The sequence below is a fragment of the Chaetodon auriga genome, chromosome 3, assembly GCF_051107435.1.
Source record: "Chaetodon auriga isolate fChaAug3 chromosome 3, fChaAug3.hap1, whole genome shotgun sequence".
Lineage (NCBI taxonomy): Eukaryota > Metazoa > Chordata > Actinopteri > Chaetodontiformes > Chaetodontidae > Chaetodon > Chaetodon auriga.
The window spans coordinates 17664541-17687700 of NC_135076.1; the positions used below are offsets into that span (position 1 = coordinate 17664541).

The window sequence follows — 23160 nt, forward strand, 5'->3', positions numbered from 1 at the left end:
AACTAGTTAAAAAAATGACCTTTTCAGGAATCAGGAAACATGTTATTAAACTTTTGAATTAACTGGAACATCCTCCTGCTCTTAATGCCAAAAATTAACTGAAAATTAAACAACAAATTAACAACTAATTAAAGAGTTAACAGGATTAAACACTGTGGGCCGTATTTATTAAGGCTTTTGATGCGCGCCCCAACCCCCACCAGGCTGGAGTCACAGTTTGTACGAGTGTCTGCAAGGTGCGCCTGCCTCCTTACTTCATATGAACTTAAGGGAAAATAAGAAGCCACATTGGACACGCTGGATTTGCTGAAGTCATGCTATTTGTGACTGTCAGTTTTGTGATGAAAATTGCCCGTCTGTGAAAAGCAGACGTAAACAGCACAGATGGGATTGACTGTACAGGAGCAACAAGGAAGGCTGCAGAGGCAGAAATAAACATGCATTAAATACATGAACTAAAACCTGATTATTAGCAACAATAAGTTGACGAGCAATGAACCGTAAAATCACTACAGACTGCAACTAAACTTTGTTTTCTGAAGACATTTAAATGAGTGTGTGGCTGCATTTAACATCCGTATAAACACCGTCTCCACCTCCACCTGCTTCGTTCTCTCTCTCTCCTCTGGTTGAGATACAGGGTGTATCTTGTATATTTTGTGCATCTTTGACTTGTCTTAGCAGTTCACCTGAACGTGTTTATTGCGTCCTAATGTGCCACTAATTAGACATTTGCTAAAGATTAGTATATCAGAATTATGTGGGTAATATTTTGAGTAACAGTCGAAGTTTTTCTTCAGTGGAATTGGCCAAATTAAATATCTTTCAATCAAAGCAAATTGTGCGTCACAGTTTGTAAGTCTGTCCCTCTGAGAGCGCACACAGACACACACTTTTGAGTTCATTAAACTCGTAATGGAGCATCATGCCACTTTAGCATCTGCTTCTTTTACTGCGAGAGGACGCTTTGTTTTCATCAGAAAGTCACTGGTTCCAACCTCTGGGCTGGCTGGGAAAAGTCATGAACGAGGCCTTTGTAAAGTTCTCTCCGCCTCCAAAAACACTCTCATCAAGGTGAACTTGAGTAACGAACTTAACTCCCATCTGGACCAGTAGAACTGCACTGTGACCAACGGTAGAGGACAGTGGTTATACTGGGAATCTCCCAGATGGGAATATGTGCAATAGATTTAAGCAATACCCTTTCTTTAATGACACTGTACTATAGTTTGTTCCTTTTAATTTGGATGGACCTGCATTAAGCATTAAAAACCTCACTAGCACCTGATGTGTGAACTGGTGTCAGTCAAGCTGAGAGTAAGGCTTGATGAATTGGTGCCCTGACGTAGATACCTGTGGTGATCTTTAGATTTATGGCTCTGCATTGGATTTTGCTGCAACACCTGATTGATGCATTGTACATGATTCAGCTGCGTTGTGCATAATTACATTGCCCACAGCAACCGTTTTTACATTATTTCATTCACTTTGTGATATGAGCAATGAAGGTCCGCCTCGTTTCATAACTGAATATGAGCCTGTTCCCTGCAGTCACCGTGTTTGTTTCACTGACTGTGATAGAGAGCGGTGATTGTGGAGAGCAGAAGATTTGCAGTGGGAGAGATGATGTTTGTTACAGGAAAGGAGGATAACAGCCTTTTTTTTTCCCAGCTTGCTTCATGCTGTACTCACTCTGAACAGTCGCCATCAGACACTTCTAGCAGAAAACACAAACAGCTGTACTGTGAGAGCTGTGGAGACCGGACCTCTAGCCCTGACACTACAGTGTCTTTACATGTTTACAGAGGTGCCCCTGTGGACAGTGTTGTGTACGACCATGTGAAAAGAAGGCGTTCATTGAACATGCTGGTGTTTTTGGTGAATAGTGCAACTAATGAGTCATGCACTGTGTTTCATGGTATCTGGCATGGTTCAGACACAGCTATGAATGTTCGAAGATGTTTTATGAACAAGTCAGTAAAGATAACAACATGAAAAAACTCATATTTATATGTAGATTGTTCCCGTCTGGTGTGAAAAAACTAGTCTGAATGTGAAGCACTCCGGCAAGAAGTATGAAACGACTCAGCAAGCTGAAGCATGTGACCAGTCTCGGGAAATATCTGCGAGTGAATGATAGTTTTAATGCTTGTTGAACCTTGCCTACTTGCATTTGAAGACATTTTGTTCACAACGTTTCAAACCAGTCTTGACAAAATGGTCCCTGAGGGAATAAGGTCCACTGTGATGACAGCTTGAAAAAGTGAGATACCAAGATTTGACATTATTTACTGTATAAAGTGTTTCTGATGTCCTACATACTGTCACACAGGGGACATTATCAATCTAATTCCTTTCTCTAAGAGTGTGCGGTGATCCGACACATACCACACACACACACACACACACACACACACACACACACACACACACACACGGATGGAAAACTTAAACAGCCTGAAATAGCAACAAACTCTTGCGTCTATATTACTTGAACGAGATGTTCCCGTAGTCAGCAGCCCTTTAACTGACACACAGGCCTCTTTCCTCGGATGCAGACACTGTCACAGACAGGCAGAGACACCTACGCTCTCACTGCCTCTGTCAGTGATGGATTACTCTGAGAGAGGAATGAATTGGAGGATACAATGGAACAACACTCATCTTGCCACAGGAGATGAGGGCTGTAGAAAGGAATAGGTATGTTTTTAAACAGGGACGTGTAGTGAGATGCTCCTTTGCTTTGCTGCTATGTTTACATTGCGTCTTCCGGTCTTTGCTATCGACATAGGTACTCTGTCTTGTTCCCAAATGACAAAAATGTCACATCATGTTGAAATATGTGTTTATCTCCTCCTCCCGAAAATACAGTCCCATTGTTTCTCCCCACATGGGTATGAAACTCAAAGGACAGCAGCCAAGTGCGCGTCTTCAAATGGTGATAAAAAGGTTGCCAGTAAAGCGACCTATTTCTTAATTATAACTAAAGTCATCCTAACTTGCGTATCAGGTGTGGTCAGGCTCAGACGGTCAGGTGTCAGCTGAGGCTGTACGGGTCTGGGTCAGTCAGGTCTTCGGCTACGCTCTCAGTTTTCATGCCCGTGCCGTTCTCTGGACTTTGTCACTGAGATATGTGGCTAATTACAGATCAAAGAACTTCAGCAGGTGGAAAATTAAATCATGTCTTCTTACAGAGAAGTTTGGCAGAATAAGAAACACGTTATTTTGATGAAATGAATGCGCACAAAGAATTCAGAGTTATAAAATAAATGCAGGGGTGCAAATTCGTATCCTTTGGGCAAAACTCTCCACTTGAATTGTGCAGATTTACAAAAAACAAGAAGTTTCAGGGATGTGGTGGGTTGGTCTAGTCTGGAATCTACTTCACCTATTATGTTTTTTTTCCCAGGATGGCGAAGGCGTGGCCTGCTCTACTCTACCTCTGACTTACCCTCATATTCTTAACCTGACCAAACTCAGGCTTCCTAAACCTGACCAACCCAACCAACAAAGACAACAAGCACAAGCAAATCAGAGGCAAAGCAGGGCAGGCCGTGACTATCGGACAGCAGAGCAGAGAGGTGGACACAGGTGAAGCAAAAAAGAACGTTTTACTCAACTCTCTAAACTTAACTCAGAATTTTGATGTTAGGACTACTTCTACTGATGTTTTTGATTTGTTAGTCAGTATCATTAGATCTTTAACATTGGAGAGATGTGAGTTTTTCTTATTGTTAGTGCTGTTTCATACAGTGAGTCTGAATATCACTGACGGTCTTTTATGTGTCACTTGAACAGAGCTTGTACAGAAAAATGTAGCATGAATCATGGGAAGGGGCCTGGGGGCTGCGGGTTGATCATTTGTGTTTTCATCTTTTTGAGCCTCTATAATCACAATTTCCAACTTTGTGAGTCCATCAAAATCAAAGCCTGTCACATATAAAACATGTCACACAACTCTTCCAATGTGAACAAAAGCACAACATGAACCTTTATTCACATCCTGACATCCCGGATCACAACAGTGTATGCTGTATAATGTAGGAGTAAAGAAAACTTCAATTTGTGAGACTGGCTGTTTGGGTCTCACCTTTTGCTGGTCCGATTCAATGAAAGATTCCTAATGATAATGAAGAAGCAATACATGACCTGGCCTTGCATTTGCATTTCCAGTGTATTTGAATATATTTGAAAATTGTTTCAGGCTGTGCCTCACAACAACAACATTCACGTCCACACTGTTCAGCAGGTTCAGTCCTGAGACTTGTGATTTTATTTTATATTTCCAGCTAATGCAACACATGTCCCAGACTGTGATAGTTGAGAGCTTTCACGTTGGCAAAAACAGGTTCTGCACACAAGAAAACCTTCTAATCAACATCAATCACATCAGACACTTATGTTAGAAGCTGCAAGAAACATATTTACGTCCATATACAACATGCAGGTGCTTGTAAGTGGTAAATTGACTCCAGGGATAACCTGTCTAAGATCTGACGCTTGCATCATCAATGGACGTGTGTGTATGATCGTTCACTTGGCTAACAAAAGGCATTGTTCATTCCCTGCATGTATGGAGAGAAGTCAGGGGGGAGCAGGGCCTTCAACCTCTTCAACCTCTTCTCTGGCACGCTGCTACAGCCCCTGTCATGTGGAGAAATATGAATCACACATCCATGTCCTGCCTCATTATATACACTTATGTGAACCTACCCCTTATGCTCAGGGGCATACAGATGCACGCATGCACACAATAGCATGCAGGTATTTTATGTGCATCTGGGAAAGACAAACGCACGCAGTAAGCTTTTACCTGCACACACAGAGGCGCGAGCTGAGCTGCACATGCAGTCAGATTCAGATTGAGGCCTGCGGGGCTGCTGCAGGCGAGGAGTCGGCCCTGCTCTGCTAACGAAACCTCGCTGCCTTTAGACCTCTCAGCTGGTGTACCCTTGAACTCTGCATACATCCCATCTGTACACCCAGCTCCTCTCTGTGCTCCGCTCTGCAGCCCAGCCCTCAGCTTCTGCCAGGGAATTCATTAACTGCACGTCTCATAGGTATTTATAGAAATGCAAGGCACCCTCATCCGCTTCCAACAGGCAAACTCATACAGAAAGTTATGTTGCATAGATACTGAAATACACATAGGCTGGATTTGAGAGAGAGCAACTGAAGGAGAGTGGTATAATTTGACCTTTCCTTTTGGCTCTTTTATTTCCCCTGTCTTCACTTAGAGGCATTACTGCTGTAAATCCATCCACCTCAAAACACTAAACACATTCACATTTTGTCTGTCTTTGCAAAAAATGTTAAATTGCCACATTTTCCAGCCACAGTATCATTATCCTCCACACTTCATCTGTCGTTCAGCGAGTACAAATAACATCAAAGATTCCTATTTCCACTCCAGCCTTACACAAGAGAGAGACAAATTATTGGTTCATGAGGCAAAAAGCTCTTGAAATTAATTTAAGGGAAATTAGAGCAGCTTCAGTTTCAGTTTCATTATTTTGACTTCTCTGCAAACTGCTCGCTTTCCCCTGCTGTAAACTGCTGGGTAGCGCTCAGTTGTAAGTACAGGGCTCTGACGGAGAGTGTTGAAATTGTCATTAGTGGTGATCATGAGAGGGAGGTAATTGATATTTGCGGGTACACACTAATTGCTGTGATAATATGCAGCCTTTGTTTTTTTGCAGAGCGTTCTCCTCCAATTATCTGACAAAACAAGATTGCTGCCTCACAGAGGAAGAGCCATTGTGCAGGGCTGGGGGTGAAGATAGGGTTGCTAGGTTCAAATCCAGAGGCAGGATGTCAGGAGTCGGCAAATCAGAAGATGAGTATCTCTTCCTCCGGGCGTAAAAACACATTCTCCCAGCAAAAACAGAGATGGGAATGAGCCACGATGAAGACAAGAGTGTTGTTTCATGTGTTCCCTACGTATGAACCGCCTTTGGATATACCTCACTTTCATGTGTGAATCTGTCCTCTCTGTCCATTCTTAGCTTCTGTATCCTTAAAAGCACAAAGAGAGAGCCAAACACAGCACGCACCAGTTTGTTCAAACTGTATTGATTGGATGAGCTTTGAAAAATTAACTCTCAAATTGAGTCGTGTCTCAGAAATGGGAGTGATAGTCGTACAGTTTTCTTTTCTTCATGACTTATTCATGTTGTTCAGCCAAAGACAACAAACAAAGGAGCTCAGCTTGTTGTCGCATGTGTGCGTCCATGCGTCTGATCAAGTCCACAGCTGTCTGTGTCCACATATGTATTGAAATGTGATCAGGCTTACAGCCACTCCAGCAGCTCTAGTGAGACTGTACTTTGGCCCAGCAGTGCTTTTCGCTAACGTCAGCATGCTAGCATGCTCACAGTGACAATGTTAACAGTTAGCAGGTATAATATTTACCATGTTCGCCACCGACTGTATTCGCATGCTAACAGTTGTTGATTAGCACTGAATGCAGAGTACACCTGAGGCTGTAGATCCTTGATCATTAAAGTATGATCTGACCTGACCTGATGATGTAGCTAGATGAAAAATTGAAAAGATCACTACGACAATTTGTCCTGTGGCAACCATGAATATCCAAACCAAATTTCACTGTGATCGTCCATTTTCTGTCAAGACATTTCACAAAAAACCGAAAAGTAGATGGTGACACTGGGGTGGAGTTTCACTCTCACTGACGTGTTTTCTGTCCCTATCATGTGATAAATAGTGGAATTGACTCCTGTTTGACGGGAATCCCACAGGATTCACCCCAAAATGTCAGCCTTCTGATGTAAACCTTATTTTGAGCAAAGGCTTTCAAACTGAGGCGTGCCTCCCCAGGTGGGCATAATTGTGTAATTGCATAATTGTAAGAGAAAGGTGCAAAATGGTGCTGTGAAAACAGCAGGAAGTTAGTTATTTTGGCCCCCTGATTTTCCCAGCTCATCAACACGTCAGCAGCTGCACAAGTAGCTCATGAAAGCATGTAAGGTGCTTAAAATGGCAAAATAATGCAAACATCACAGCCAAAAACCTTTGGTAGGATCGAAAGGCAAATGTCAAAAAATAAGATGAACTGTAGTTGACTAATTTGTATGACGGGGGCCACAGTGACAGAAAACCTGTGTGTTAGAGGAAAGGTCAGGGGAAGCCAGTGGTATTCATCCTCTGGTGAACATGAATGTGGACACAGAATTTCATGGCAAACCAGTTTACAGTTGAGATATTTAATCCAGGACCAAAGAGGCCATCCCAGAGCCACGCTGTTAGCATGGCTAATGATGCCAGTTTGCTTTTCAAATGTGAAAAATTGGAGCTCTTCTGTCTTTAATATCTTTGTAAATTCAGTATCTTTGGGGTAAATAAACAGATCTGAGTACTTCACTGACAGTTAATAGGCTAAATGCTTTCATTAAAAAGACTCAATGAAAAGATTATAGGCAGATTAATTGCTAGTGATTTTTAATGATTGCTGTTAGGAGGCAGCATAAGAGTTCAGTCCAAGAGGAAACAGAGTCGATCAGTTGAATCAGTGAGTCACAGGCGTAGAGCACAGTCTGCGTGTTTTGTAAATGTACAGAGGCGGAGCTGCACTCATTCATCACCGGGCAGTCCCTTTAAATATCTAGGCTCACATCTGCCATGGTGACGTGCATATTTGTTTATCAACAGCTCTCATCCATGATAGCTCACATCCCCCCAGAGGACCAAACACATGCTCCCTCCGCTCCGGCGCTGAGACGCCTGGTTTCTGGAGCAAATTAATTCCCAGTTGGAGAAAGACTGTTATGAATGGGTTGGGCGAGAGAGATGGATGGGCTACCCATTCTTCTGCACAGCCTTCTGCTCCCAGTAACAAAGATGCCGGGGCTTGTCCTACTTTTGTGAGAGGAAGAATGTGGCTTTGTACAGTAGCTCTGGGGACTCTCCATGTGGGGTTGTGAGGGCCGCCGTGTTAACACACTCAGAGCAGGAAGATGCCCAGAGGAAATCTACCGGCAGAGAGAGTGATGTGGAGCTGTGAATTTGGGTGCTTTATCCCATCTCAGTCTCAAACTTCTTGTTTGAGAAAGCTGCCAACACTGTGTTGACATTTAGTGTGTGTGTGTCTGTGGTGTGCTGCTGTAACAGTTATCCTCTGTCACCCTTTCTGTCAAAACAACGGCATAAAATAAGCAACACATGTCTGACATACAGCGTGACGCCATTATTTATCTTTCATGCAGGCATGACAGTGTCTAGTTGCAAGCAGCTGCACAGCTGCAACGCAATCCATCTCCCACAATCCTTCAAAGTTCCCGAAACGTTTCATCGACCCGGGGGTTGACAGCAGGTCTCGAGCGCAACCTTTCGTGGGCTGAAATGACGTGCGGGTTGCACCTAACAACCAGTCTTACAGAAAATGTAAATGTTATTTAGTGTAAAGTCATACCCTCTATAACAGTTTGAGAGGCTACTTTTATATACGACCTGAAAGTTATGTTTGCATAATAAGCGCTACAGATTTCCAGCTGTGCTCCACTGTGCATGTCCTGCATCTTCGGAGGAGAACTCAGTAGAATATGACTCGAGCAGCACAAACAGCAAACAACGAAGGCATCTTTACTCATTTATCAGTGAGTTATTCATTAATGTAGAACACTGGACCATGTTAATGCCTTTATATGCAACTTTAACAACAGCCATAACTTTAATTACAGGAATAATGAGGGATTCAAGATTGACGTATCTCAGCACACCAGGAGGGAGGACATTCTAGGAGATGGTCTTTTTAATGAATTCACATAGAGATACATGTGTATTATAATTAACACATATTATTATACAATAATTACTGTATTGTAATTGATTATTTTACATTATAAAGACAGCTATTCACAAAACATGTCAGGGTTTAGAAAATAAAACAGGTTTAAAAGTTGAAGAAAGCTGAAGGCGAGACAACGTCGACATTTGTTCTGTTTTCATTTTATCTTTTTTATTTCACCCCCCGATGACATTTAAACTTTCGTTTTCATTTCTTTCAACTTTTTTAAAACATTTGCTCGGTTCTGCACCTCCAAAATATCAACTTATCGGATATTGAGCAGAATTTGTAAAATGTGAACCATCCTCCGATAATAATTGGAAGTAAGACTCTGTTGAAAAGTAAATGTTATATTGTGGCCTTGGACGTACTGAAAGAAGCACATTTTGCACTCTTTCATACAAAACAAATAGTTTAAAATTCCCTTCTGTGTTTGTTTACAGCAAAATTCCCCTCTTCCCAATTAGCACTGTCATCAGGAGTGTGGTGTGAGGTGTGATGTTGGTTTGGTACATCACAAATGTTGATACTGTTCCCCAAAGTGCCACATTTGTTGGTATTTCTACTTCTGAAGATTCAGCAATATTCATACAGGTATGTTTATATTAACGTAACATTAAATTTCACATCTTGTTTCTTGCACAAACACATTAAACCTTCAATTTTAAAGCCAAACCCACGTCAGTATAATATCAATAATGGAGAAAACAACTGGTTTACACAATTAAGACAGCAATAAAGCAACAATCTTGAATATATTGTAATTCTGAATGTTTCTTCTGTTTGTCTGTCAGTCAAAGTGATGAATGGCAGTCAGAGAAAATCCATAATCTGGCTCAAGGCATAATAATCAATAACAGAATTCACTTGTTCTGTCGAGTATGTGAAGACCTTCCTTCTCCATTGAATTGTAGTAACCCTTAGGAGAGCCTCAGCGATCAGACAATATCCAGTGCAAGGTGTTTAATAAGCCATTACATTTGACGCTTCTGGCTTAAATCATAGATTGGGAATAATGAGGGCAATAGCAGAGCACTCTGTAATTCATAAATTATGAAGATTATAACATTATAATGCCCAAATTTTAGCTAGAAATATTTTGTTTTCACTTTAAGGATTAAATGCTTCACTTTATGTTTTGACTTTGACTATAATGACCTGTAACACAGTGTATGACTGACGGAGACCAGGAGGTCCCTATTTCATCCCAGTCAGACAGCAGGAACTCATCATGTGAAATTATGACTGAGGGACAGATTAGAAAGTGGATATGCTGTTTGTTATAACGTACATAAAATAAATATTAACATAAAATAAAGTGACAGTGAGCACCATGATATTACTGTATGCCTCTTCATCATTCACACCCACATCTGCCCCTAATGTTCACATTTTTAATTATTCCATAGGATGGGTGGGTGGGTGTTAGCAGAGCGCAGACGACAGTGAAAATAGCCAAATTCCCATTCTTTGTGGACAAGAACAACAACCTCTGTCTCCTCAATCAGCTTATAGCACATCTGCTGCTGATGTATGCTTGAATCCCTCTTAGTCTCCCTCTAGTCCGCTTTACGAGCTCCACAACCTGCTTAGGGCGGCTATAAACCCTTAACTACCCAACCAGGGAGAAGAGGAGATTCCCAGTTTGCCCCCCCACTGTCACCAGTGACTGAGGAAAGGATGCCAGCTGCCTCGGCGAGCTCGATGACACAATGCAAATCGTTTAGGTTGTTTATCTGTCCTCCTCAGCAAACTTGACTGTGTCTTTTCAAACATTTGTGCCTGTATTTGTGAGCACAGAGGGACGTTCTCTACATATAAGATGGGGTTGTGCGTTTGGCTGTGCAGTGGATTTTTGAAAAACATAGCACCATAAAGTAATGCCACACTTGTGAACTACGCATCGTGATTCACTGAACTGCCTGTAAAAAAAAAAGGGGGGACAGAATAGCATGAAGGCCACTTTCAAACCAAATTTCTGAAAGCAACAGTTTGTGTGATGGCGTGTGAAAAACATGGAGCCGAACTTTCCAAAGCTGCTAACCACGATGCTCTGGATCACATGTGAATGTAAATGATGCTAACTGCCACCTCCTGTCAATGCCACAGTCCCGCTGGAGGCCTGTGGTGAAGGTCAAAGCTGAACTTCAGCTGTGAAACCTGCCAGAAAATCAGTGTGATTGTATCAGTTAGATAATTCTGCTTAAATAATGGATTATTTTGGCCAGCACCGGTACCATAACAGCACGGAGAGACGCGCATCAAAATCTAAGCGGCGGCTGGCTTGACTGGGTAAAACCCAAGCTGTTAAAGATGAAGACAAAAATATTTACCTGCACTGCATTTCAACTTCACTGTTGAACAATGGCCCGTTTCTGTTCGGCTCCTCTGCCTCTAATTATCCTTTGGAGTTGAAATATATTTCTTTCTCTGCTTTGCATTTTCAGAAGTTTCTTATTTCTCACAATTTCCTGAGAAAACACAGAGCCTTGGGCAACGTTTCCTGTAGACATTTAGTTTCTTGCCCTACCACACGTCTCCGACAAGGAGAGCAGTACTGTCTGTGGAGCTTTTGTTCCAGCCGGATAGCACCTGATTTCACTCATTATCCAGGCTCCTGAAATAGTCAAGCCTATTAAATCACTCTTAATCAAGACCATGGTTCATTAAATCAAGGAGACTTTAAAACAGTCTCTGTGGAAAAGGCTTTCAGGACCCTTTTGCCATGCCGGCGGCTGACCACCACGGCTGTGGGAGATGCCTGGATGAAAGCCTGAGAGCAGCAGTGAATAAAAAGAGGAGCTTTAGAAGACTTAAAGCAGAGGTCAGCATTCAGGAGCGTGATGGACTGATGGACTGTGCAGCTATGATTGATGAGAGCGTGTGTTGTGGTGTGCAGTGCACGCCTGCACAGCCTCCCGCTGGTGTCGTGATGCCGTTGACTTGTGTGTCAACTTTACTGATTTGACCGATTGCTCTGCTGTTTTTTACTATCTGTCTGTTTATTCTGCAATATCTCTTCAAGAGGTTTGCCTCCATTAAATGCTGCTTAATTTTCCTTTTAACACTGATTGGAATATTTTAAACCATCAGGGCTTGTAACGTGTTAGTTTGCATTTCATGAAACACATCTGATTATGCTTATTAACTGCATTTTAATGTGTCAGTATCAGGCCTGTCTATGAAGTCAGGTTAGGAATCCAGTACCAAGAATCTGTCAGGGCTTTCGTCCCTTGAGGGAAAGTTTCTGACAAGTCCCGGCTACACCGAGGAGGTAAAAAAAATACACAAAGATGTGCACTAGGTTGCCACAAATATCCACACCACCAAAACAGAGCAGAAAACAAGAAATGCAAATGAAGAAAACTGATTCTCAGCCATTTTTATATCGTGTCAGTGGCCTGTTTGCTCTCGCAGAGTGCTGGAGGACAACCTCTAAACAAATCATCTTTCACCGGACAAGCTAAACCGCATAAACAAATTAACCTAATGAAAAGATCGAATGAGCAAGTGAGATTTTAAAAGACTTGATCTACTTCTGATCAACGATAGCATCCATCCAAGTTTTATCCCGGGGGACTTGGAATATGGTAATCAAATTATGTAATCATGTTGTGCTTAACAGAGCAAATATCCAAAGGCCTTGGAGCACCACTTCCATTAAGTCAGGTTGTATTTTATACACACTGTACAAACACTCCCCTAATTAGATTCACTGTAAACATGAATACCGAAATAGGGAAGCCACTACGGCAATTACAATTCAATGTATAATGTCAAAGCGTTATGGGAACGTGGCATCTGAGAGAGAAGGGATGGCAACACTGTCAAGGTCTTATATGGAGTAAATCAAAGCAAAAATAAATGTTGACTGGGACAACATCTCTTCTGGCGTTTTGTTTGATAAAGATGAGCAGCCGTGCTGAATCAGCTCACCTCGCAGCAGACAGAGCAGCGAGGCTGACATCCACACCTCTAAATTGCTTTCTTTAACTGCATCAATCTTTTCCAACACTTGATACAGTAAGATGATCCTCTGCTCACAAATGGGGAATAACACGCGCCTTGTTTCATCCACAACACAAATTTCTGGAGAGTGCTGACAAAACCGTCGTCCACACATGTTTATGATGCAAAAAGCGTGATGAGAAAAATTGAGTCCAGCATTTTATTCATGCCAAGTAGCAACGGTCATGCCAACCTCGGATATTACCCTACAGAGCCAGAGCTACACATGCAGACCACAAGGACAAGATTTGGCGTTGTTCTTAAAAACTCGTGCCAAGGTATTTGATCCACCCAGTATTGTATCACCGTGTGCAGATCCACAGCAATTATGCAAAAGCCTTTCGCTCCGTGGATTTTACTGCCACATCAACCCACATTTAGAGAGGCACCAGGTCACAGAGAAATGAGAAGGTCAACAAATGAAAACCACAATGGAAAAAAAAAAAGAGGGCAAAAATGGGCCCGCCTTATCTTGTTCTCACAGCCAAACTGCCTGAGCTGCAGCACCATAAGCTGACAGATCTCACTGACTGACAATCGCGTAATAAAGAAGGACTCACAAGTGTATCTACTATGAGGAAGGAAATCTGATAGCTCTGATCATGACTGACGCTGCATCGCTGTTCCATCAAGAAGTGTGTACAGTATGAGCTTCATTTAAAATTCAAAGCTATGGAGACTCTCAATGATTTCTGCCCCAAGCCTGCATTCAGACACAGTATATTATGCAAAAATGAAAGATTTTAGGGGCATATCCAACATTCATGTCGAGTTTTACTACATTTGAGAGCAATATATCCTGAGACTTGAATAAAATGCATCCAAGCTGAGACAAAGCTCACATTTCATGACTCATTTCAAGAAGTCCCCTTGTTCTGAAAGCATGCACCCTCGCTTGAATCTGTCTTTTCAAAACACAACTTTTGCACAAACATCCCAAAAAAAGAAAGAGCCCCATGGTGATCAGTCACTGCCACAAAGTTTGGGAAATTTTGTCTGTAGCTGTATAACAAACCCCACCCGTTCCCCACACAGGGAATACATCATTATGTGACAAAGGTCTGGCTGTATTACTCACAAACTCAGGTAGCTCGAATTTCACATACACACACACACGCACATACACACACTTGACTTACAGGAGAAAGTGTTTTCAACATCGAGATGAATGCATCGTTTACAGAGGCGAGCGCCAAGGCGGCAGATAGAGCGTCTGTGCTGCATTCACTGGACATTTGCTGCTAAATTAGCCTCATGTAACGGCAGTGTCGTGTTTCAGTGACGATCAAAACAAGGCACAGTGTAATGACTCGCATGCATGTAATGAGGAACATATAAAGTGTGAGGTAACTGGAACATCATGGAATGGAACAAGGAAAACTGACTGAAGATTTGATTTTATGTCTTTTACATAGCATAACTCAGTATCACAGGCTTTTCATTGACCCTGAACAAACACACCCCCAGACAAGAGCTGCTCACTGCCTTTTCATGCATTTTCAATGAACACGGCTGCTTGAGTAATATATCATAAAATATTAAATTCTGGTCTTTAATGCTGCCGAGTTCTGAGTCAGGAGTGGTCTTTTATTACATAATCAACTGTCTGGGAGCTGAAGTGTCTCTATCAAACAACGGTATTCATTTCAATCCGTGCATCTAAACTCTAAAGAGGCTGTCATTTACCAAGGAGGGAGGATCATTGTTTTGAGCTCATTGTGTTGAAGTGACAGTGATCAGACGTGCCATGTTGGGTGCTCTGGGGAGCAGTTACTGGTTTCCTCTGGTTTCTACAGGAGGAAAATAGCTGAGGCGTGAACGAGCTCTTCATTATTCCAGCATGTTGTGATCGTTTTGTGCCCTCTCCTCCCAATTGTTGGTGCCTGACTTGAGTTTCAGTCTGGTGTGTTGTTGTACTGTAGTTTGCTGTATGAAAACTGACGTCAGGTTGAATGACGTCACGTGAGCATAAGCATGCGTGTGAAGAAACTAATAATTTGCAGCTCCCAGTGTCAAGGCTGCCCTGTTTAAACCGAATGGGCTTACCTCCTGTTTACATTTGTCATGCACCTGCACGTGCAGGAGGCGCGCTACAGTGCTTCTTTCTCTCTGTTTTCTCAATGAATACTGGAAATAATGCATGTTATTGTGAGCATTTATAGTTTCAAGGGCATCCCTTCTCGCCAATTTCAACATTTTTGCCTAAAACCCAAAAGCTCCGCAGCCTTTTCAGCTGTAATTGATCTGAGCAAACGTCCCTCGGTGAGGTAAGAGGCGAAAATGAGCGTATTTCTTTCCCAGTCTTAAAAACAACATACATGTCCCTGCTGTCAGTTAGTTGATGGCAGAAATCTCTACTTGCCTTGGAAAAACCGTGATTATCCCTGGCGTAAAAAATGCCCTTGACAAGAACTCGGATGCGTGTAGAAGTGCGCCCCGTTCCCATCAGTTCATCTGCTCCATCACAACTAAAACGGTCCCTTTTCATGGACAATGACCAACCAGAGGAGGCTGCCTCCTTACCTGTAAATGCCCCTGGTACATATTGAGCCCACAGTCAGTCGCGGATCTCTCCGTCAGTGGATCTTTAGACTTCTTCCAGACTTGTGAAGCTGATTGTCAGACTGGAAGTGTTGATATGAAGAGCCGCAGCAGAGTTTGCGGACAGGAGGTCCGGGGGAGCACGCAGAGCGGAGCTGTCCTCTCCTCAGGTGCTGAAGCTGACACTTTATGCTCATCCAGGATGTCTCTGCGCGGTGACACCGAGGCGCGCCGGGCGCAAGAGGAGTGCGACGTCGGACCGCACTTTTCCTTCCCCTCACAGTGTGCCGACGCTGGATTGTGACAAGTACCGTAATCAGGTATTAAAAGCGGCAGCCGTGCGGTCCTTGCAGAAATAAAATCACCGCGGTTTAAGTCTTCATCCTGAACGCATTGCCGTCTTCCACGTATCTCTCCTCTCACCTCGGCTCTGTCTCCCTCTCCTCCTCTCCCGGCTGTGGCTTAAATGTTTTGACGCTCCTCAGGGTTCAGCCCCTTCTTATAGTGCGCTCCTCGCTCCTGTTTGCCAACTACTCCCTCTGACCCGGCCCTCTGGTGCCTCCTCCGGTGCTGACGTACTCCACAAGGAGGAACGCAAAAACATTTCCCTCACACCTAAGAGCATGTACAGAAACACGCACAGAAAATGTTCAAAATGAGCATGCCGTTTATTCCAGATTGAATCTATATCATATTGATATTTCCATCTGTAGTTATACAGCATATCTTGTTCCTTTGTGTCCTGTTAACAACACAAAATAAGTTGATTTTAAATATTTGTCAATATCTTTAATTTTACTTCATTTTACATTGACCTACTTTGACCAATTTCTGTGGATTTCAGTTATTGAAACATGTTTACGTGCCTCTGTTAGTTATATATTCATGCAACATACTGTTCTATTTCCAAATGAAATGCTAAAAGCAAACTGTGCACACCACAAGTTATGTGTGTAAGAGAGTGATATCTCAATGTGATGAACAACGTAGTTGCTGTTCCGAGGTGTCCAATTAGTGGGAGAAACAATAATATAAGCACAGTTATGCTACTCATATAGTTTCCAGGTAATGATGTAGGGGAACTAGAACAAATGACCCTCTATTAAAAAAAATCATCAACATTAGCTGCCTGTTAACAAACACATTTTTTTTATATGTCTATATGCAGTAAAAGAAGTATAAGAAATTATATTAAAACATTTGAACAAATTTGCAAAATGGAAAGAAATGTTCCATCTTCTGTCCAGATTCCAGTTTTCCAAAGCCACCACACAACTTCACAGTTCTGCATCAACCAACTCATTACCTTCTATTATGTATAATTCACATTAATGTGGGACTCATGGTCTGACCAGAGCGGTAAAATGCCCCTGGCACAAAACAGAGAACTAAATGAATGGTAATAAATAACAACACAGTGATCAGAGAGCTAGAATTAGCAGGCATGCTGTGGCTTACTGTACATGGGTCGGCAGAGTTGGTTGAGAGCAGCTCATATTCTGCTCATGTTGAGATGTTGTTGTGGAGTTAATAAAACACATGTTCTGAGTACAAATGTTGTGTTGACCTGCAGTTTATCTGACATGGTGTCAGAAGCGTTCTGAGAGACACCTGAAGCTCAGTCCACCGGAAAAGTTCAACCCTGAACGTTCTAGAGACAGAGATTACTGACTGACCGGCATAGGACAGCTGCAACGTCAGGAAGCAAAGACATGTTCTGGACATTCATCTTTGGAAGAGGAGAGAAAGAGGATGACTATGATACGGTGCTGAATGCAATGAATACGGAGAGGTTGCCTCCAACAGTGAGTGCAGAAGCCAGGGGGTAAAAAGCCCAAACCTTTGTCAGAGCACTATGAGCTGACTGAGAACTGTGGTGGTATCCAGGAAGAAGAGCTCTCCATGCACATACAGCTAATGTCCGACTTTACCTTGGAAACTGCAATGCAGACAATATGGCAAGCAAAGGACGTATCATAAGGATAAAGCCCAAGCTGAACATCTAGCATTAGAATCTGAGTGTAAAAAAAGAGGGGGAAAAGGGCTACTGGGAGAGAAAGAGTGTTTCTCCAAGTCAGAGTCTAGTGAGGTCAGTACTACAAAGGAGACCTCGAAGCTGCAAGTAAGGGAAATCATGGCACTGCAGAGCATTGGACAGAACAAATAAGTATAGCAGGCACTGCAGTTAGGTTCAGAATTGATACACGAGCTGATGTTACTGTAATAAACCTTCAGAGTATTGAGGCCAAATAAAAAGACCCAGTCAAGGTCCACCTAACAGAGGGAGCTCTGTGCAACGCAGAATTGACTTCCTCGATCACTTCTTCCTAAAGTCCAATGGAAGGACAGGTGTGGTACAGAGGGTCACACACACTACACGCAGACTGTTGATCACTCATGGTGCCAGTCATGAAGCCAGCAGGTGCAGCGAGGATCTGCACAGACCTCCTACAACTGAACGTCAAGAGTGAAATGTCAACTGCCAACAGTGGAGGAGACACTGGCCAAACTGTCATATTCCACAGTTTTCCACGTTTGACGGCAGCTTCGGTTTCTTGCAGATACCACTGCACGAAGACAGTAGCCTCCTAACAGCATTGAAAGGTACTGCTTCAAGCTCCTGCAGACTGGCCTTAAACTCAACAAGGAGAAGTGTTCAGGCAGCCAAAGCTGCAGTTCCTGAGTCACATAGTGGTTGCCAGCAAATGCATCCCCAACTTGTTAACAGGAACAGGTCAAACCGCCTGGAAGTGGGATCAGCCACAGCAACAAGAGTCCAGTGACTGAAAGAAGACCTCATCACATCACCTGTCTTGGTTCACTCTGACCCACAGAGGCAAACATGTATCTTAGGAGTCGTGAACAGTTACTGGATTGTGTACATCCGTCTTCAGATGCACAGAGAAAGCTGGAAGCTAGTTGCATATTGTTCCAGGAGACTGACAGATGCAGAAACTCAACCATCCTCATTCCTGGGTCTGTGTGACGCCAGCTATAAAGCCTTTTCTCCAGAAAGTATTTCTAACATGATTAAGGTTGTGATGGTCACAGTTAAGTTAGGCTTAAACAGCAAAGACACTTGGTTAGGTTTTGCAAAATGCAGATAAATTCTGGCTGATCATAAGAATCTTGTACCATTAATTATCTGTATGGATGTGGTGCTGATGCACTACCACTACTACCACTGCCAAAACTGTATATGAGTCAGGAAAAACACTGCTCATTGCTGATGTATTGTCAAACAGCCGATTAATGGACAGAGACAGCACCACAGAGACAGACTTTGCTCGTCATGTAAATGCTGTCACAGTTGGCCAATGTCACAGCACCGACCAGACATGATAAGGTCTTCTATGCAGATGGATGAGCAGCTGCAAAGTGTGCTGAAGCTGATTAAAGGTGGACGACATCACAGAGTGCAAAAGACTATTACACGGTGAAAGACTCACTGTCAGAACACGAGGGCCTTATCAGACGAGGCTGTCACTGTGTAATTCACAATCAGTGAGACAGGAAATGTTAGAGCGCACACATGACGGACAGCCTGTCAAAATAAAGACAACCGGCGAAGGAAACAGTGTTGTGGCCTAAAATATATCAATATTGAATGTATTGTAGAAGCTTGCCACTCCTGCCAGGAAGACAAGCGTAGACATCTCAAAGAGCCCCTCCACCCTCCACCCCTGCCACAGACATGTGAGTATCAAGGCAAGCGCGACATTTTGATATCAGACTAGAACTCACATTGCTTAGAAATCTTGCACCAGCCTACAACCACAACAGACCAGGTACTAAAGTCATTAAAATCTACCTTTGCAAGACTTGGCATTCCTAAGAAGATGGTATGAAAATGAACGGTTATCATACCATGTACATTAGCTTATCTACAGTATTGAATTCTACCATATTACTGCAAGTGTTCTGCTGCTGTAAGCCCAGCAGAAGTGCTTGTGGGACAAAAGATCTGAACCACTCTGCCCTAACTTGAAAAGAATCTGGTCCCTAAGTGGCCTGTTAAAGCCCTCATCAGGCGCACAGACACAGAAGCTAAGCAACAGACATTTTACTTCAAACAAGAGGAGGGACGGAGGGAAGGACTTACAACCCCGATTTCCAAAATGTTGGGACGCTGTATAAAACAAAATGTCAGTAAAAGTTTTCCGCAATGTTCCTGAGTGTGTTCCTTTGTACAATCATATGTTTCACAAAGCGGTGAAGCTCGCCTCATTCTTGCTTGTGAACGGCTGAGTCGCTTATCACTTAATTTTGAGGCAAAAACATCCAGGTGAAACGGTAACTTTAAACTGCTGTTTAGTGTAAGGTTTGGAGTGTGATAAGTCTGTGATCGACCGTGAGAATCAATCAGTGAACAAGTCTGGATCGTGTGACACAACAGCTTTTTGTTATTCAAACTCATGCACAGCAGTTGGAGTAAATGCTCCTCTTTAACCTGCAGTAACTGATTCTTTTGACCATTAGGGGGCAGTAGAAACAAGTTGTGAACACATTATTGACATATCACCTCTTTTTAAGTCAGTATGGAACTTGTTAGCAAACATCTGCTGATTCACACATCCAACAGTTACAGAGCAACATTATCATACATTTGGAGTCCTTTTTATGATCACCTGCCTTGTAAGTCCAGTATTCACTCTCTTTTAGCTCTCTTTTTGGTCTCCACCATCTCCTGAGGGAAATATAAGGCTATTTAGCAGCTAAATGCTGCGCTATGTTCACCAGCTAGTGCCCAACTGTGTCTCTGCTGTTTGGTCCTGAGCAGTTTTTTCACCTCTGCTTTGGCAGAAATGTGTGTGAGAGTGAATCAAAATGGTAAATGTGATGACGAGACAGCTGAACATTGAGCTCAAACTCACTATGAAGCTCCCTGAAGCTGAGAAGAGCTGCAGGCTCATCACTGCTTTTGATACATTATTAGTATGAACGTATTGGTTATAGCTGTTTTAAGGGTAGTTTTATTTAGGTGTGCAACTCTTATATCATGTGTTGTTCAGCTTTTACTGTATATCCAGGCCTGCATCTATATCATAGATAACCTCAGTCATGGAGCCTGTCGTTCTTTTCCTCACTGAATAACAATGTGTGACGATCCATTCACGCTTCTTTTGTACGACCTCTTCTAAATAAAGAAAATCCGTGATTTCACGAGTTCGCCATATGTTTCGCATGCAGCTGCTCATTACATGTAGTTGAATAATAAAGTATTGCAGCGTGCCACCATCTGGACAGCTAATAGTATACGCTGTACTCAGATCAGATGTTACCACTAAACACAGCGTGTGAATTAAAGGTGCACTCGGCAACTCCTCACACTGGCGGCTCCAGATGGCAACGAGGGACAACTGACAATATGAACATCATTACCCAGAAATCATGACAGGGGATGTGACTGCACGCTCTCATGTGTGTTGCCTGTCAAAAGGCAAAGCGACTAGTTTTCTCTTTATGTCACATTTTAACAAAAATGATCAGTGCAGCTTTATCCACCCCAGTGGATATGAAATAAGTACTCTGCAATCATTAGCACAGTTCCATTATTAAGATTTGAACCTGTTCCTATGCAGCAGCCACCCGAACCTCCAGCAGCCAGCATTATGTATTGTACAACAGCAGGTACGCAGCAGTCTTTTCCATCTGCATTGTTTTTATATTCTTCATCCCTCACCAGATGAAAACAAATAAGCCCCCGGCCATCAAAGTCAGCATGATTATTAGGCCCTGTTTTTCTGCATGTGTTGTTTATCAGAAATACATAGGCATAAATTTGCCAGGCTGTTTATCAATGGCTTGTCATTCTTTCATTACCACCCCCCTGCCCCCCCCCCCCCCCCGTTCAATGAATAATAATTGCACATTCATGCTCATGTGATGTGAGATGACAGACGTGTATGTGCTGGCCTCTGAGTCTATTTTTAGACTCTATCAGACTGTGATTCTGTGTTTTTATTCCTCTGTCAGCCATCAATCTCCATGTGTTGACAGAGGAACATGCTGTAATTAATGTTAAGATGAGGGGAATTACTTCTCCGTGCAAAGGCCCAGACAGTCTGCGCTCTCTGATGGATAAATTATTTCTGTCAAATTGAAATGTTTTATCTGCCCCACCAGCTGAAAGAGAGCGCCACTGTTTCATCAATGCCGAGCAGGAAATTGAGTGAAAAAAAAAAAAAAAAATCATATAAATGCAGTCGGTGGTCATAAATCTCATGTGCATATTACGCCACATCTGTAACCTTTACAAAAGAGCTCCGAATCTATTTTACGTTGTTCTGAGCAAAGACGTAGGGCCGTGTTTACCCCGGTGATGGAGAAAGTTGAAATTTAGCTGGAATTAAATGACTATACGTGTCACATCAATGACAGATGTCAAGACTAAAAGCAAATGAAAGAGAAAGGGCACCACAACATCTGGCTCTGTGCGCATGAACTCTGTCATGCTGTGTGATGAATTCTGTGTGATTGTGCAACAACAACCATCTTCTGTCATTTTCAGTCATCACGCCACTCACTGACATGTCCATGTCGGAAAATCATGTCATTTGCTTCACATACTGAACACTATGTGCACAGTATGTCTCTGGCCTTATAACCATGTGCGATACATTAGCTTTTTTTAATATATACGGTACTTTAGCTATGCTAGCAGCATGGCTTCAGGCATGATTATGTTGGTCAGTGAGACACACCTTCATGGTCCCCAAGAGATGAAGCACACTGAGTTTGGTGGTACGATGACTTTTCCTCTATAGACATAGACATGACCATTGATATTCCACAGTCAAATATAGATCAACTACTGGATATACTGTATGTTTGAAATAGCCTCTATTGTGTCTGAGTAAACTTAAGCTGCTTTTAAAATCAGGGGCTTTCAGAGATTTCACTTAATCTGGCAACCCAGTGAAGTGATGGCCTTGGATGCTGTTTTTTTTCTCATGTAGTAAACGACTTCACAGCTTTTTTCTGTTGTGTTAAATGAACAGCTGATGTGTGGCCGGAGGACTGACTGAGTTCTGCGCAGAGGAGCCATTTGTCCTACCTGCCCTCTCACAAATGGTGCAGAACATTTTGTCTATTCCGTCCTCCTTCATGTCTAACTTCTGCCTTGAAACATGTTTAGGGCTCTTTTGGCTGTAGTTGCATCTTCCATTTCCGGACAAACAGGTACTTGACGCTGTGGTCTTGCTGGCCTCTGCTGCCCTCGTACTTTTCACGCCATTGCTCAAAATATTAACAGCAGAGGAGAAACCAATACAGGCATTTACATTCCCCGAAGCATGAATCCTAGTCACATTGGAGATCCCTTAACTTTTAATCATCAGGTCAAAATTCCCATCAGCCTTATCTGTACTTTGTGTTTAGTCCTACTTGGCAAATGTTATAATGCTAAACTAAGATGGTGAACATGGTAAACATTTCCTTTTGCGTATCAGCATGCAAACATTGTCACTGTGAGCATGTAAGCATGCTTAGCATTTAGCTCAAGGACACCACTGTGTCTATGTGGCTATACAGCTGTAGACTCTTAGTCTTGTTCTAGATATGACGGCATGTTATCCGAAGGATTTTGAACATATTTCATAAGCCTCACAGGTTCAAGAACTGAAGCCACATAGGTGTAAAGAGTGAAAGGATAAATTGAATGCGGATTAGAGAAGAGAAGCTAATATATGACGATGTGGTTCTGTTACTTATCCTGCTCCTTTTCAAGCCTTTTCACAGCTCGTTATCAGTGAGCATGCTATCTGTTAACTTGTCTGGTGACATTAAAATCACCATAAGCTGTGGAT

General features: G+C 42.6%; 1 protein-coding gene across 2 annotated transcripts in view; it reads right to left on the reverse strand.

Moving 5' to 3' along the window:
• pex5la (peroxisomal biogenesis factor 5-like a) overlaps nt 1–15855 on the reverse strand; it is an 86863-nt gene extending 71008 nt beyond the window's left edge. Inside the window, exon 1 of one of the 2 annotated variants that reach the window (XM_076725916.1) lies at nt 15335–15855. In XM_076725916.1, coding sequence (XP_076582031.1) covers nt 15335–15355 — 21 coding nt within the window. In that variant the 5' untranslated portion in view covers nt 15356–15855. The remainder of the gene's footprint in view (nt 1–15334) is intronic. The other variant, XM_076725917.1, reaches the window with a different exon arrangement.
• Nucleotides 15856–23160: the final 7305 nt, after the last annotated feature.